Source organism: Sphaeramia orbicularis, chromosome 8 (assembly GCF_902148855.1).
Source record: "Sphaeramia orbicularis chromosome 8, fSphaOr1.1, whole genome shotgun sequence".
Lineage (NCBI taxonomy): Eukaryota > Metazoa > Chordata > Actinopteri > Kurtiformes > Apogonidae > Sphaeramia > Sphaeramia orbicularis.
The window spans coordinates 46,164,222-46,180,733 of record NC_043964.1 but is presented as its reverse complement, the minus strand read 5'-3'; the positions used below and the strand labels follow the sequence as shown (position 1 = coordinate 46,180,733).

General features: G+C 40.2%; 1 protein-coding gene and 1 long non-coding RNA gene across 4 annotated transcripts in view; one reads left to right on the top strand and one right to left on the bottom strand.

Moving 5' to 3' along the window:
• Positions 1-16,512, top strand: part of LOC115424072 (actin-related protein 2/3 complex subunit 1A-A) — a 44,504-nt gene that overhangs the window by 10,507 nt on the left and 17,485 nt on the right. For all 3 annotated transcript variants that reach the window (XM_030141179.1, XM_030141178.1, XM_030141177.1), the window contains exons 4-5: positions 3,573-3,795; positions 10,042-10,149. In XM_030141179.1, the coding sequence (XP_029997039.1) occupies positions 3,573-3,795; positions 10,042-10,149 (331 nt within the window). The remainder of the gene's footprint in view (positions 1-3,572; positions 3,796-10,041; positions 10,150-16,512) is intronic.
• LOC115424074 (uncharacterized) lies at positions 12,621-15,641 on the bottom strand. Its single transcript, XR_003936046.1, has 3 exons — positions 15,585-15,641; positions 14,806-14,898; positions 12,621-12,859 (listed from the first exon to the last, which is right to left on the bottom strand). It is a non-coding gene; the product is annotated as an uncharacterized LOC115424074 (long non-coding RNA).

Genomic DNA, 16,512 nt, shown 5'->3' with positions numbered 1-16,512 from the left:
TCCGGCATCAATCAAAAATCACTGTCCCGCCTCCAACTGGTCCAGAATACAGCAGCTAGGCTTCTCACTTGTTTTAAAAGGTGACATCATATAACCCCTATCCTCGCATCCCTCCATTGGCTCCCTGTGTGTTTTAGAATTGATTTTAAGATTTTACTTTTTACTTTTAAAGCCCGAATGGGTCTGGCCCCAAGCTATATAGATGAGATGTTAGTTACCTATGAGCCAGCATGCTGCCTTAGACCCCCGGGAGAGGACTCCTGGCTGTTCCAAAGTTGAGGCTTAAATCTAAGGGTGACCGGGCCTTTTCCATCAGGGCCCCTCAACTTTGGAACGGCCTGCCCGAGAAGATAAGGCTTGCGGAATCAGTGGCATCTTTTAAATCACTTCTTAAAACACACTTTTATAGACTTGCTTTTATGTGATGTTTGTCCCTTTTAATTTTGATTTTAAATTTTTTTTTTTTTTAAATTTGAATCTTATCCTGTTTGATTGTTGGTTTATATTCTCATACATGATGTTGTTTTATCTCACGCCTTTATTTTTGCATTGATTTGACAGCATCATGTTACGTTATCCCTGCCCTCTTTATTCCGATTCATTTAATTTATTCGAAGTATCATGTTTCTGCATTGTTGTACACATCTCTCCTATTGTGTTGCTTCTGTTTTAGTGTTTTTACTTACATCTTGTATCCTGCTGTTGTGCCCTTTACTTGTTTGTCAAAAGCACTTAGTAAACTTTGTTTTTAAAAGGTGCTATATAAATAAAGCTTATTATTATTATTATTATTATTATTATTATTATTATTATTATTATTATTATTATATGGATGACACTAACACACGGAAACATCTGAAATGTGGAAACGGCTGGAGGAATATGCATTGAGGGAAGGGAACTCCTGCCGTTTCCATGTCAGGGGTTTTTCCAGCGTGTTTTGAATCAGCTGTGGTAAAACCGTTGTTAAAGAAGCCTGGACTAGATGCTGAAACACCATCTAACTATAGACCTGTCTCAAACCTTGCTTTTTTATCAAAAGTGTTTGAGAAAGTGGTGTCAAAGCAGCTGGTCCACTATCTGACAGAAAATAATCTCTTTGAGCCTCTTCAGTCTGCTTTTAGGACAAATCATTCCACTGAGACTGCACTGACAAAGGTGGTTAATGTCTTGTTGTTGAACGCTGACTCTGATTGTGCTTCAGTCTTATTGTTGTTGGACCTCAGTGCTGCTTTTGATACGGTTGATCACTGTATTTTAATTGAAAGACTCAAATACCATTTTGGCATCTCTGGCAAGGTGCTGTCATGGTTAAAGTCTTATCTGTCAGAGAGATCTCAATGCGTTTTATTTAATAATGTCCTGTCTGAGCCTGGCACAGTGAAGCATGGGGTTCCTCAGGGTTCTGTTCTGGGTCCTCTGCTTTTCTCATTGTATCTTGTACCACTTGGTAAATTATTACATTCCTTGGAAATTGAGTTTCACTGTTATGCAGATGATTTGCAATTGTACATGCCTTTAACATGTGACAAAAGGTTTAACCTGTCAAAAATCGAGGGTTGTCTTTCAGCTGTCAGGAATTGGCTTTCTGAAAATTTCCTTTTCCTTAACTCTGCAAAGACTGAAATGATGATCACTGGACCCCAGAAGTTGCATAATTTATTCAATAATGTTTCTTTGTCTCTTGATGACTGCGTTGTTCTTGGCAGAGACAAGATGAAAAACCTTGGTGTCATATTTGACCAGACACTTACTTTTGATAAGCATATCAAGGAGGTGACTCGAATATCATTTTTTCATCTTCGAAGGATTGCTAAGGTCAGGCCAATCCTGAGTGACAAAGATGCTGAAGTCCTCATTCACGCTTTCATAACATCTTGTTTGGACTATTGTAATGCTCTTCTCTCGGGATTACCCAAAAAAAGTTTCCAAGTCCTGCAGATGGTGCAAAATGCTGCAGCTCAGGTTCTGACTGGAGCTGGGAAATATGATCACATTACCCTGGTGTTGGCCTCTCTTCACTGGCTTCCATGTCAGGTTTGTGCTGATTTTAAAGTGCTTTTATTGACTTATAAAATTTTAAATGGAGCAGCACCTTCTTACTTAACGGAGCTGGTTAGACTGTATGCACCTTCTCGTGCCCTTCGCTCACAAGGATCTGGCCTCCTGGCGGTGCCTGAAGTCAGGAAAAAGACTGTTGGTGATCGAGCCTTTTCTTTCCGTGCGCCAACATTTTCGAACAGTCTTCCTCTGGACATAAGGCAGGCATGCTCTGTGGATGTTTTTAAAGTAAAGCTCAAGACCCACTTGTTTACTCTGTGTTATATGTCTTGATTTGTTTTTACTGTGTTAATGTTTTTAGTTTTTATGTTTTATTGTGATTGATTTTATATCTGTACAGCACTTTGATTGAAAGCGCTTTACAAATAAATTATTATTATTATTATTATTATTATTATTATTATTATTATTATTATTATTATTATTATTATTATTATTATTATGTCTTTAGCAGCTGCCGCTGGTTGTATGGTTGTGGAATAAGAGACATATGCTGCGTTTCCACTACGTGGAACCGGCTAGACTCGGCTCGGCTCGGCTCGGCTCGACTCAACTCGGGTACCAGGTCCTATTCCTGGAGACCATTTCCATTACAGGATACTACTGACTTTACAGTTCCTGGACGTCATAGCGATGCGGCGTGTTACTTCTGCGTTGTCTGCTCAGAGAGTTGCTGATAAACTTGCTCGTTGCGTGTTGTCTCGTCAAGGTCATGCTGAATTTTTACATCTGAACCTCCTCGACAAACCATGGTGTAGTTTTGTGGACTGTCATGTGGATTAACCTACCGCTATATTTACTGTCAACTTCTGCATCTTTTTTTTGTAAAACGGAGGGTCACAGAGATGACTCTCTGACCAATCAGTGGTCTGCAGTACTTATACGTCATGTTTTAGTATCTGGTCCCCAGTCCTGGAACCTCGGGGGAGGTGATACCAAAAAACTAGTACCAGGTTCCAGATTCCAGGTCCTTTTTCGTAATGGCCGAGTCAAGTCGAGTCGAGCCGATACCACGTAGTGGAAACGTGGCAATATTCTATGTATATTAGATGCCCAGTAGTAATGGTTTAGATTAGGTAATCACCTTAGGGTTTTTCTACCATTTCTGTTTTCTAAACCTCTTATTTTTTAAGTATAGTGTGTTTGCTCTTGTATTCTATGTTGATCATCTATTCTATTTTTGCTGTCTGTCATGCTACTGCTGCACTATAATTTCCCAGTTTGGGATAAATAAAGTATATCTATCTATTTTATAGCAATTTTTTGTGCATTAACATTTTTGCCATGAAAGTGTCCAGAGGGTAGTAAATTTGAGAAGGGCACAAAGGTTAAAACAGTGTTGCAAATTTTTGATCTATAGCTACTGTATACGATACAACTTTTATATCAGGGTTAAATACAGTATATAGTATGTATGATTATTAATAAAGTCCATCAAATATGCAGTACAGTCTGTTAAACATATTTCTGTGATAATGAATTCATCTGACATTAAATTCTCATCTCCTCAGGCATTGACTGGGCTCCAGTGTCCAACCGCATTGTGACATGTGCCTCTGACCGAAATGCCTATGTGTGGACTCTGAAGGACGGTGCATGGAAACCCACCCTGGTCCTGGTGCGCATCAATCGTGCTGCCACCTGTGTGAAGTGGTCTCCACTGGAGAACAAGTTTGCATTGGGCAGTGGAGCTCGTCTCATTTCTGTGTGCTACTTCGAGAAAGAGAATGACTGGTGAGCGATCAACTCTGAACTCTGTGTAGATAACACTTGACTGGTTGACCAAACTTGTTTGATGCTGACATGGCTCAGCTCAATTTGTAGTATTGCTAAAAAAATACCTCCTCAAAATTTTCAGGCTTCAAAAGACTCTGAGACTGGACCCTTTTAGAATGGCAGTTGGTCATAGTATAGCAAGCTGGATCAATAATCTCCCCTAGAATTAGAAAAAAAAAAAAAAAAAAAATCAGGTTTCATACAGACATACCAAATTTGGTAGACGCACACACTGTCTTGTCAGTGCACAGATTGGACATCTACTGGAGTCATACGTTAAACCCAACAAGAATTTTTTGCCATTTCCAGACACTGTACCACAAGAAAATCTCTTGATGTCGGACCTGGCCCATGCTGCCTGCAACTTCAATTATTTTTAGTCATAGCATCATAAATCACTCCTCATTCTATACTGTTATCTACAATAGTGTGCAGTTTTGGGGCAATAACTATAATAACAACAATTCTGCTAAAGAAAGCAATACACGTCATTCATGGGGCAGGTTACAGAGATTACACAAACCCATTATTCTCAAAATTGTTGAACTGTACAATTTTGGCCATTTCCAGACACTGAACCACGACAAAATCTTGGGCTGTGGAACCTCAGTCATGCTAATTGTAGCTTTAATTATTGTTAGTCATAGCAGCTAAAACATTTTTGTAAAAGAGGTTAAGGTTCTTAGGAGTAAATACAGAACTAAACAATTTTCACATATGGAAATCATGTCAGGGGCTCGCGGGGGCTTGCCAGTTTGACGTCACCAAAGACTTTTTAGGGGGGATTCTGTGTGAACTGAGCTCCCATTCACTTCATATGGGGAATCTGTGTGGCAGTTTGGCGACTGACGTCAACAAAGACTTTATGGAGATCTGTATTCAGATGAGAAGCCTCCCATAGTCTCTCTCAGTCCTCTTAAAGCATTGTTTAAAAAGGGTCCTTTATATAGTTAGTGGTTATATGTACGTTGTTACTAATACTCATTATTCAGCATTTTTAATAGGCTTTTACTTTGAAAAACTGTACTGTGTGTGTGTGTGTGTGTGTGTGTGTGTGTGTTGCTATGGACTCTACAGGTTTGCTAGGTTAGGAGAAACATGGCAGGTGCACCTGATATAACCACTAACGACCTGTGGAAGAGACATGGGTAGCCATGTTAAATTAACTACGAAACCACCGCCCAAACAAACTGTGATTAATCCATAAGCGTACATCCTACCTCAAAAATTCTTGCATGTGAGGCTTGTAGAGAGTCTTATAAACATATCATTATACTTTTCTTTTTTCTTTTGTTCAGACAAGGTTTAGTTGTAGATGTTGCCTGCTTGACAGTTTCAACTGTGACTCCAGTCTTCCCCAGAAGCGTCATCCAACGTGCTGCTGATGTGATCACTGCAGAAGACATGACCATATCACGGACTGTGTTAAGGGCCAGATAATAACATCAGAACAAACTCAAATGTTGGATTAAGGAGGCAATAAAGATCAGGAAGTGGGTGAGTGGCATGATCAACCAGGATGAGGGGACATACACTCTGGTGCATACCTGGGATTCCCTCCTCCAGAGACCATCCATGGTGGGGGAGGCATGGTCAGCTCAACGGGCTCTGATTCATCTGTCAAGCCAACCAGCTGATAAATGACACATCAGCAGCATGTTGGATGGCACTTCTGACCTGATCACGTAAAGGCAGTGTGGACAACTCAGACTCATGGGGCACACAGGTGAAGCATTAAGGCAGCATGGGCAATTTGAATATAAGAACGGCTCGCAACGAATTGGTTCATATCTTTCATTTTAAAGAACCGTTCAAAAGACTTGATTCATCCGCGAACATCACATCTCTAGTGCCCAGCTGAGCCAGGATAGATAACAGCTGTTAGATATCAGTGCATAGTAACACACCACATTTCACTGTCGGTAACGGTGTTGTAACATTTCAAATAGTAATTTATTAGATTACCCGTTACTGGAAAATAATAACGGCATTAGTAACGCCGTTATTTTTAACACAGTTATTCCCAACACTGCTGAGCTATCCATCCACATGGACTGCATTAAGCAAATTTATGTGACTCAGGGCTCATCTATCTCTTGTATTGGTGGGGGTTTACTGCACATGCACCATTTATGACAAGAGTTTATTTGGTAAAGGCATGTGAATGTTTGGTGGTGGTTGGAGGGGTAGTAGGCGTGAATTGGCAGCCATGTTTCTGTTAGCCTGCCCCAGGGCAGCTGTGCCCCAGGGCAGCTGCAGGTGTAGCTTACCACCACCAGAGGGGGAGTGAGAGGTGAGATCAAATGAATAATGGATCAGTAATGTAAAGAGCTTTGAGTGCCCAAAAAAGTTTTAATTTATATATATATATATATATATATATATATATATCCATTGTTGATCGACACAAAAACAAGAAGAAATAAAAAGTGCAAGAATATTAAAATATTGTTTCATCAGAAAGAAAAAGCATAATCTCAAAAAATAGTAAGTAGCTGACAAACTAGACCAAGAGAATAACATTTCTCAGCACACTTAGAGCAAAGTCCCGTGTAGCTCAACGGCAGTCATTATGGATCAACTGACTGGTGTCAATGCTAGCATGGATAACTAGTCCACCGCACTAGCAATAGGTAGAAACTGAAACATGTATTTATTATTATTTTAACTGCATTAAATGTCAATCACCGGCCGGTTGTGCATCTTGGTGACATGAAGTAATAAAGTCTGTGGCCTCTTTCACCAAGGGGAAAAACTTTCTCGATCTATCTTTGGTCACAATAAAAAGTTTAGCAGGGTAGGGAAGAGTAGGCTTGAGGCCCAGGTCATATAACTTCTTCATGGTGTCTCGGTACTGAGAGCGTTGCTCCATGACCTTGGCAGTGTAGTCCTCAATGATATGGATGGGAAAATCATTGTATTTCAGCTTACCCCGTAGTTTCTGAGCAGCACGCACGACCAGCTCCCTGGTTTGGAATTGGTGAAAGCAGATTAACACAGCCTGCGGCCTATCTAGTGGTCCCGGCTTAGCGACTAGGGTGCGGTGGGCCCAGTCCAATTCGGGTGGAGTCAACAGAACATCTGTGCCGAGCACATCGAAAAGCAGTCGGGAGAAGAAGGCAGTCGGTTGAGGGCCCTCTATGTTTTCAGGGAGACCGATGATGCGCATATACTTATAGCGGCTTCTTCCTTCGAGGACAGACATAGCAGTTAGCCTAACCTCCGCATCTCCGACGGAGTTCGCAAATTGTCCCAATTTATCGATGCGTTGCTGGTGGTCCTTCACGGTGGCTTGTACCGTATCCAGTTTGGCCTCATATTTCAAGTAAGTGTCTTTTAGTAGTTCCAGGAACTATGCGGTCCCAGATCCCCCTGGCCTGTTCGATGGCCATGTCTGGCCCATGTACCTGAAACACTGGTACATGGTACACTAGTTTATCGTCACTAAAAGGGCCTTTTTGTGTTCCGCTAGCTGCTCCGTTAGCAAAGCTGAGATTGTGCTAGTGATGTTAGTTTCTTCTCACCCTTGTTCCTCTCTCCTCGGTTTCTTCGGAATGGTTTTCTCTCACTTGGTATACTACATAAAGTATAAGCAAAAAAAGGGCTAAATGGGGCTAAATGACAGGGTATAAGTAATAAACGTGGGGAGCTCAGACAAAGAGGCGCATTCTCCCCAAGGTTATATATGAATTTAGTGGCTTCAGTAACAGAGGTCAACCACTTCTTCTTGACACTCTGGAGAGTGATGTGCAGCTTCGCCGAGAAAAGTAGAGAGGGTTGGAGACGTGATTTGAAGCATTTTTAATGTTAATTTTGCTTTGCTTTGCCCCCTTAAAGCCCCATTGGGGCTTCGACACTGAACCCCACCATTCTTCTGACCCCCCCCTCCATTTTTACTCATAACTGCCATTTTGGCTTGTCAAATTGCTAAATCCTTTTAGTTTTAGGGTGTATTCACACCTACTTTGTTTGGTCTGTTTAAAACAGACCAGCATTTGTTTCATCAGAATGTCCGTTTTTTTTTTTTTTTTTAGATGTGAATACAAACATGCGAGCTCTGTTTCAAATCAAAAAAGCAGGCCGAGACCACCTGGAAGAGGACTCTGAGCCCGTTCACTTCTAGTGTGAATATAACCGGCCTCAAGCCAAAGCAAACCAAGGAACCATGTGCCTTTTTGTGCTTGACAAGCCACCGTAGCTGCTGGAAGTAGCCGAGCCACATTGGTAGTCAGACCTAATAGCAGCAGCCATGAGCTGCGGACAGACATGAAGCAATGAGGAGATTGAATGTCTCATTGACATTTGGTCAGATGCCCTTATTACAAAAGTGGCTCCGATTGCGCTGATTGGGATCAATAATCTATCTGTCTGTCCGTCCGTCTGTCCGTTACATCCAACAGATGTTAGATTATTGCATTATGTTACTAGCCATTATTACATTACTTGTTGCTACAAAGTTCTTTGCAGTACCAGGTAGATTGAGACCAAGACACTGCTGAGACAGAAGGGTATCAAGACCAAGACTCTTTTGAGACCGCAGGATATCAAGACCAACACAAGACCGAGATTAAATGAGTTGAGTCCGTGACAAGACCGAGACCACAAAAAATTGGTCTCGAGACCGACCTCTATCTCCACCCACCCACCCATCCAGCCATCCAGCCATCCAGCCATCCATCCAATACAAGAACATTAATCGATCACTGTAGCAGTATGCTTAATTTGGTCTTTTGATAGATAGATAGAAGCTTTATTGTCATTGCATAGTGAATACAACGAAATTGCACGTGCCCCCCATATAAAAGAAACACAAATAACATTCAAACTGCACTCTTCCCACACATAAATACATTCATCAAGCACAACAAACACACCAAACACATCAGTATTAAAATATTCCTGTATTAAAGTGCAACTATATAAAAAGTGCTTCTGTATAAAAGTGCGACTATAGAATTAAAATACTTTATAAAAAGTGCATCCATATAAAAGTCCTCTTGCTTGGATTTTTAAAGTGCTGGTGTCTATGGTGTGAGTCGGTGGTTTAGATAGTGGATGGCTTTTGGGAAAAAACTGTTAATGAATCTGGTGGTATGTGATCTGATTGACCTGTATCGTTTCCCTGAAGGCAGAAGAGTGAAGTGGTGATGACCGGGGTGGGAAGTGTCTGCGCTGATGTTTCTGGCTCTTGTGTGGTAATGGGAATTTGCAATGTCCTGAAGTGGGGGAAGAGGGCAGCCAATGATTTTTTCTGCAGATTTTATAATCCTCTGTAGTGCTGTTTTGTCTGCTACAGAGCAGCCTGCATACCATGCTGTGATACAGTAAGTTAAAATGCTTTCAACAGCAGGCCAATAAAAGGTCACCAGCAGTCTCTTGCAGAGGTTGTTTCTTTTAAGGATCCGTATGAAGTGGAGGCGTTGCGGGGCCTTTTTGATGATGGCTGTGGTGTTTGTGGTCCAGGAGAGGTTATCTGTGATGTGTGTACCGAGAAATTTATAACTGTGCACTATTTCTACACAGTCACCATTGAAGGAGGTGGGGGATGGGTCAGCTCTGCGTTTCCTAAAGCCCAGTATGAGTTCTTTTGTTTTCTTTGTGTTTAAAGTCAGGTTGTTTGCAGAGCACCACAGAGACAGATTTTGGACCTCGTCCCGGTAGGCGGACTCATCCCCCCCTGAGATGAGTCCCACAACAGTTGTGTCATCCGCAAACTTAACTATGGAGTTGGAGGGGTGAATTGGAGCACAGTCAGATGTATATAGACAGTATATAAGTGGACTCAGCACACAGCCCTGGGGGGAGCCGGTGCTGAGAGTGAGGGTGGAGGAGAGGTGAGGGCCGAGTCTGACAGTTTGAGGGCGGTTTGTGAGAAAGTCCATAATCCAGGAGCAGAGCTGTGAATGGAGACCGAGGTGAAGCAGTTTCCTGATCAGAATGTGAGGTATGATGGTATTAAAAGCAGAGATGTAGTCGACGAAGAGCATCCAGATGTATGAGTTCTTGTGTTCTAGATGCTCCAGTGCTGTGTGGCATCCTCCGTCGATCTGTTTTTCCAGTATGCAAACTGAAAGGGGTCAAAGGATGGGGCTTACAGTTATAAGGCACAAGATTAAGGTTGAAATGTATTACTGTTTGAACTGTAACATGTTAAGTTTTACCCTTAAAAGAATGCATGTTTTATGGTTTCTCCTCCTTTTTCAGGTGGCTGAGTAAGCACATCAAGAAGCCCATTCGTTCCACGGTCCTGAGTCTGGACTGGCATCCCAACAATATCCTGCTGGCTGCTGGGTCTGCAGATTTCCACTGTCGGTGAGTCCGCAAGTGGAATGCAGGGAAGAGCCTAGACAGCTAGGATTAACCTGTCAAAGAGTTTATATTGAAATTCACAAACATCACAAGTAAGAGCCACAACCCTTCAATCATGCCTTTGGAGGTGAAAGCACTATATTGTTGAAATGATTAATCGATTAATTGACTAATCGATGAATCGATTTTTTAATCAATTAATCGATTAAAAAATAAGGTGGACAGGGGTATACTGAGGGTGATATTTGAAAATAGAAAGGCAGTAAGTCCCAGAATATTACTCTGATAGTTATCCTTACACTGTAAAAAGAGTTTAGTTGAACCAACTTAAAAAAGTGTTTCAATTGGTAACAACTAATAAAATAAGTATTTTCAACTTATATTTTTTGGTTGAACCAAACTTATATTTTTAGTCAGATTAAAGCTAAATATTCATTCAATGTTTACTAATGTATTACTGTCTTTTAACTTAAAAAGATATATAAAATCTAATTAACATTTTCAGAAAGTTATACTTATAACTCAGCTGTATTCTAAAGTTAAATTTTACACAAAAACAACTTAGTATTTTGGACTTTTTTCTAACAAAACCATTGTACATTCTAATGTGCATTTATACTTTAGTTCAACTTAATATTTTGCAATTTCCCCACTCTACATTCTAATTTAAACTTTTACATTAGATCACCTTGTTTTTTAACATTCATCTGCCAAATATACAATAGATAAGTTTATATACCATTTCCTACTAAATAATAGTATTTACAGAAAATAAGCATGAAAAGTGCTCTAAACCAGTGGTTCTCAAACTCTGGTACGTGTGCCACTAGTGGTATTTGGGCTTCTTCAGGTGGTACTTTGAGTCATTTCCATTTTGGACCATTATTTTGAAATTTTTGGGCATTCTGATTTATTTTGATCTAGCACCAAAAAAAAGATTGTACTTGGTGTGGAGTTTGAGAACCACAGTTCTAAACAGTATAAACTTGTTTGTAAGTGTACTAATCATGTGAAGACGTAAGATAAAGGTCGTAGCTGCTGCAAATTGTTTATTTGTAACAGTAACGTCAAATTATCTCACAACAGAACATTACAGTTGTACAGCCTCCATGACTATAATCACATGCAAGAGTTGCAGTTCAGTTCAGATTGCCCTGTGCCAGCAATAAACGATCCAATCTAAAGAGAAAAAAAAACCAGGAGACTTCTGTCCTGTTACGTTCTGGAGGATTACAAAGTGCTTCTTTTTTCAAACTTTTTAAACACTTTCAGCTTTATCAAACTTTTAAAACACTGAATGCACCAAGATGTAGACAAGCTTAAGATGAACCATTAATCTGCATTTAGCAATTTCTAAAGAGGATATGCACTTTTGAGGGCATTTTATAACTAGAAGCACTCGGAGAGCGCAGACCTCCGCCAAGGCTGATCAGTGCCGCCCCCCCCCCCCCCCCCCCCCGTCTGTTTGTCTGTCCGTTAGTGTGCAACATAACTCAAAAAGTTATGGACAGATTTTGATGAAATTTTCGGGGTTTGTTGGAAATGGGATAAGGAAGAAATGATTCAATTTTGGTGGTGATCGGGGGTCACTGATCAGCCTTGGCGGAGGTCTGCGCCCCCCCCGTGGGCCCCCCCACCCCCGATCACCACCAAAATTTAATCGTTTCTTCCTTATCCCATTTCCAACAAACCCTGAAAATTTCATCCAAATCTGTCCATAACTTTTTGAGTTATGTTGCACACTAACGGACAGACCAACAGACAGACAAACCCTGGCAAAAACATAACCTCCTTGGCGGAGGTAAAAATCTAGCTCCATAAACACTGAAAGCACAGTTCCAGCAGGGAGCAAAAAGAAAAAAAAAAAACAAAAAAAAAAAAAAACTGGAAACTTTTATTCTGTTATGTTCTGAAGGATTATAAAGTGCTTCTTTTTACCTCCGCCAAGGAGGTTATGTTTTTGCCACTGTCTGTCTGTCTGTCTGTCTGTGTGCAACATAACTCAAAAAGTTATGGACAGATTTGGATGAAATTTTCAGGGTTTGTTGGAAATGGGATAAGGAAGAAATGATTAAATTTTGGTGGTGATCGGGGGTGGGGGGGCCCACGGACCAGAAAATTTCATCAAAATCTGTCCATAACTTTTTGAGTTATGTTGCACACTAACGGACAGACAAACAGACAGACAAACAAACAAACAAACCCTGGCAAAAACATAACCTCCTTGGCGTGGGGGGGCCCACGGGGGGGGGGGGGGGCCACTGATCAGCCTTGGCGGAGGTCTGCGCTCTCCAAGTGCTTTTCTAGTCTCAAACTTTTTAAACACTGTCAACTTTATAAAACATTTTTTAACACTGAATGCAAAAATATGTACATAGGCTTAAGATGACCATTAATCTGCACTTTGCAGTTTTCCTAAGAGTGTATGAACTTTTGGGGACATTTTCTGAGAATCTAGCTCCATAACAACTTTCTGGAAAACCTCGAAAGTGTAACGGAGGCTTTTAGGGTAGGCAAGATTGAGAATGTAGATCAAGCCGAGCAGCAGGGCACAAGCAGATGGGACAGAGCTGAGTCCATTTAAGACTGTTACGCCTTCGATAACGATACCAATGTCCTCCGGAGGAAGTTCGACACATCCTTCTTGTCGAATGGAAAATACCGCCATGGTCACCTGCTCCAAATCAACCTGAAGGTCGTCTTCCCGACTGTCCTATAGAGAGCAGAAAACAATAGTGTTAGTCTTATGACATGCATTGGTATCCTACCAGTTGGAATTTAAACTTAACCCCTAAGTTTACATTGGGTCAATGCTTTTGAAAAAAATAACACTTTGGAGAAAAGAAAAAGTTACACGCTGTCATTGCTCCCAACCCCACCCTCCACCTGGACACTAGGTGTCCCTGTGTTTCTCTCTTTTTTTTTTTTTTTTTTTTTTTTAAAATGGGACAAAGCAGAGGTGGGTACATTTATGCTTTTTCAAAGTATTAATACTTTCAATACTTTTGCATTCATGTTTTTTTTTTTTTAAAGGAACAGTTCCACAGCACTGAGTTACATTTTGTGTTAATGCACTTTTCAGTCTCAACACTTAAATAAATGTCAAATGGCATTTGGTTTATGAATTTCGACATAGCTGTTTGCTTTTAACACATTTTAAGGTACATATATTACTTTTTATTGTAACTTGCTGTATCGGCCCCTGGACATTGCAATATGAATCAGATCGTGACAAAACTGTATCGTCCCAGCCCTACTGAATACATGGAGAAATGCTATTACTACAAAAATGAAAACAGTAATTTAAAGTACTACAAAATAGATATTTAAAAAAAAAAAACACTATTCTGACTAAAATACTAACACTTACCATCAATACAAGGAATCACCAACAATTACTTTGTCTGACATTATGTGATGTTTGCTCCAGCTTTTGCATGAGTGGATATTAAGATTTAACTTAACTGGCCAGTGACAAGTTGCCCGCCACTTAGGCCACAGCAGTAAGCGTCATTTCCTTTCTAGTGTTTTTTACATTTCTATGGGCACCTTCAGAAACCCCCAGTGTCAAAAGTTTTGTCAAGTGCACTGCACAGAGGCCACACACTCGTAGAAAACAAGTCATGAGCGAGCAGATCAGAAGGACACACTAGCACGTCTGTTCTATTGGAGCTTGTATTGAATCTGTTCGTGTGTGTGTGTGTGGTTTAAGTGTGTGTGAAAAAACCTCAACTGCTCGTATATACATTTCTTTGTAACATTTAACCCTCATTCAAGCGCCATACAAAACGGCCTATTTCTGTTTTTATCCCCTCCCCATTTGTTGTTGCACATTGAATCTTCACTTTGAAACCTTGTTAAGATCAATCAATGCACAAAGAACTTTTTCCCTTTTTCCACTGGTCTTAAATGTCTGATTGGAACTTTAGGTTCAAAGCAGGTTTTCCTCTGTTGAAGCTATAATTGATGATTTTTTTTCTTTCAATAATTGGTGGAAACACTTTGTTTTTCTCACAAAAGTGCAAAAATGATTATTATATTAAAGTAATAAGTTAAAAAATAAAGTTAGTTTCAGCTGGATCACGCAAGTGATTGGTTCTCCAAAATGTCAATCATTGAGTCAACCTGCTACAAATTGCCGTCGTACGTCCTCATGTCATGTTTGGCATTTTGCGCATGCACACGTTGGTCCAGAAATGGTGCCAGCGCAGCCAGTGCGGTCCCTGAGCGCCGCTATGGTCCCTTGTTGGGTGATACTGTAAAAATAAGTGAGTGAGGTCGGTAACAGAGAAGGTGAACGGAGCTCTGTTTGCTGAGGAAAGCATGAGCACGCGCCTCAGGGCCCATGCACACACGCAGACCCGGAAAAGCAGAGCAGGTAGGAGGGTTCCGAAACAAACTTTATTTTTTAACTTGTTTTTTAAATATAATAATCACTTATGCAATTTTCTAGGTGAGAAAAAAGTGCTGCCACCAGTTTTTGGAAAAAAAAAAAAAAGTAAATTATACCTTTTAACTATTGCAGATAGGAACTAATTCTGTGGCAAAGGCAAGGCAAATTTATTTATAGAGCACAATTCATACATAAGGCAATTCAAAGTGCTGTACAGTTGCATAAAAACACAAGAGGCAGGCTTTGAGGAAAAAAATGTTACATACCACAAACTCCTTGACAAGATCACGAGTATCCTCCCCAAGAACAATGATAAGGGCCTTTAGGAGACATTCTCTCTTCAGATTGATGTCTTTGGCCTGAAGTATAAATATAAGAATTAATATCAAGCAGTAATTTGACAATAAGACTACCCTTGGACAAGGGGTCAATTATGATTACAGGGAAGAACTCTTTCTCACATTATGCAATTGTGCTTAAGTGTAATAAAATTTAAAAAAAAAAAAAGTTTTTCCAGTGAAACTCATGGATGGTATTGTGCTGAGGTCTCTGTGGGTCAGTGATATCCATCCTAGACTCCTGTGGCAATTAGTTTGCCACGTAAGTCCAATTAAAGGAAAATTGCTGTTCCACATTATTATGCAATGCACCATTTTCAAGCAATATAGGAAAAAAATGCTGAAAAGCATGAAATAATTTTAAATGGCATTTTAATGCCACTTTAATGTCCAAGTTCAATATTTTTAATGCCAATTTAAAGTTTTGTAACCAATTAGGACACATATTAAATGGTGACTATTTGGATAATGAAAAGTAAATTGGACACAACTGGCAACTTTTGAGCAAAAATGTAAATAAAATTATGGAAATTTGCAAAAAAAACAAACAAAAAAAAAAAAACTGCAAAAGTACCGTTGAAGGTGTTTTGAATCATAAATTTAATATTTTTCACAGAATTTATACTGTAAATAAAGTCAAAGGAAATGGAGATTTAATGCCTGCAGTGTTAAATCAGGACTGAATCAGGACTAAAGCAGCTAATTACCCGATCAAACGTGTGTAGGATGGGAGAGATTTTGTCCCCTGCAGTTCCTCTCTTGGATCTTGCCAATGTCAACAGTCTGCTGGAGTAGTGGTCAAGTTGTTCAAAAAAAAACTTGGACTTGAGAGGGAGGGCCACAACCCTGTGGAACTCTTCATTAACCTGAGGCAAAAGGTGTGTTTACGTACAAATTTGACAACTGCCAAACTAAGCGGTTGTAAAAGAGCTCCGAACTAGCAATAGCTCCGAACTAGCAATAGCTCCGAACTAGCATTAGCTCCGAGTGCCGCAAAACCGTAGCCACCAAAGGTAGCAGTGCCACAAATTTGTTTCACGAGATACATATCGTGCAGCTCTAATTTGAAACCTAAATCAGGTTGGTTTATTGTCTGGGGAGAGCGCCAGCATCGTTAACGCAGCGACATAAAATGCATAAAATAAACCAATTTAGAACGCGGTAGCAAGATATCCATTTATCCACACAACCTTTCACAGTGCAAAGAAAACAGCAAGTCGTCTAGAATAAAAGTTATACTATTTTAACAAACTCACCTACGTTGTTTATGTCCAAACTGACTGCTCCGGTAATCGCGTCTCTTCGGCTGCAGAGGGAAGGAATACAGAGGAAAGAGGCGGCAAAACACGGTGCATTATGGGTGTTGGAGTTTTCCAACTCAATGCATGGCCGTTTTAAACGGCAGAATCCTTGAATTAATGCCTAACTTCTTAAAATTATAAATGCGATATCAAAACTATGTTTTTTTATAACATAAAAGAATGTAGAATTTTGATATGCTAAAGGAAAAACTTACCAAAATATGTAAAAAACCGATGATATTCACAAGTAGGGTTTCAGAGGGCGCGGAGATAATGCGTCACACACTTGGCGCACATTTGACTGCGTGACACCACACGCTCGGAAAGAACTTAA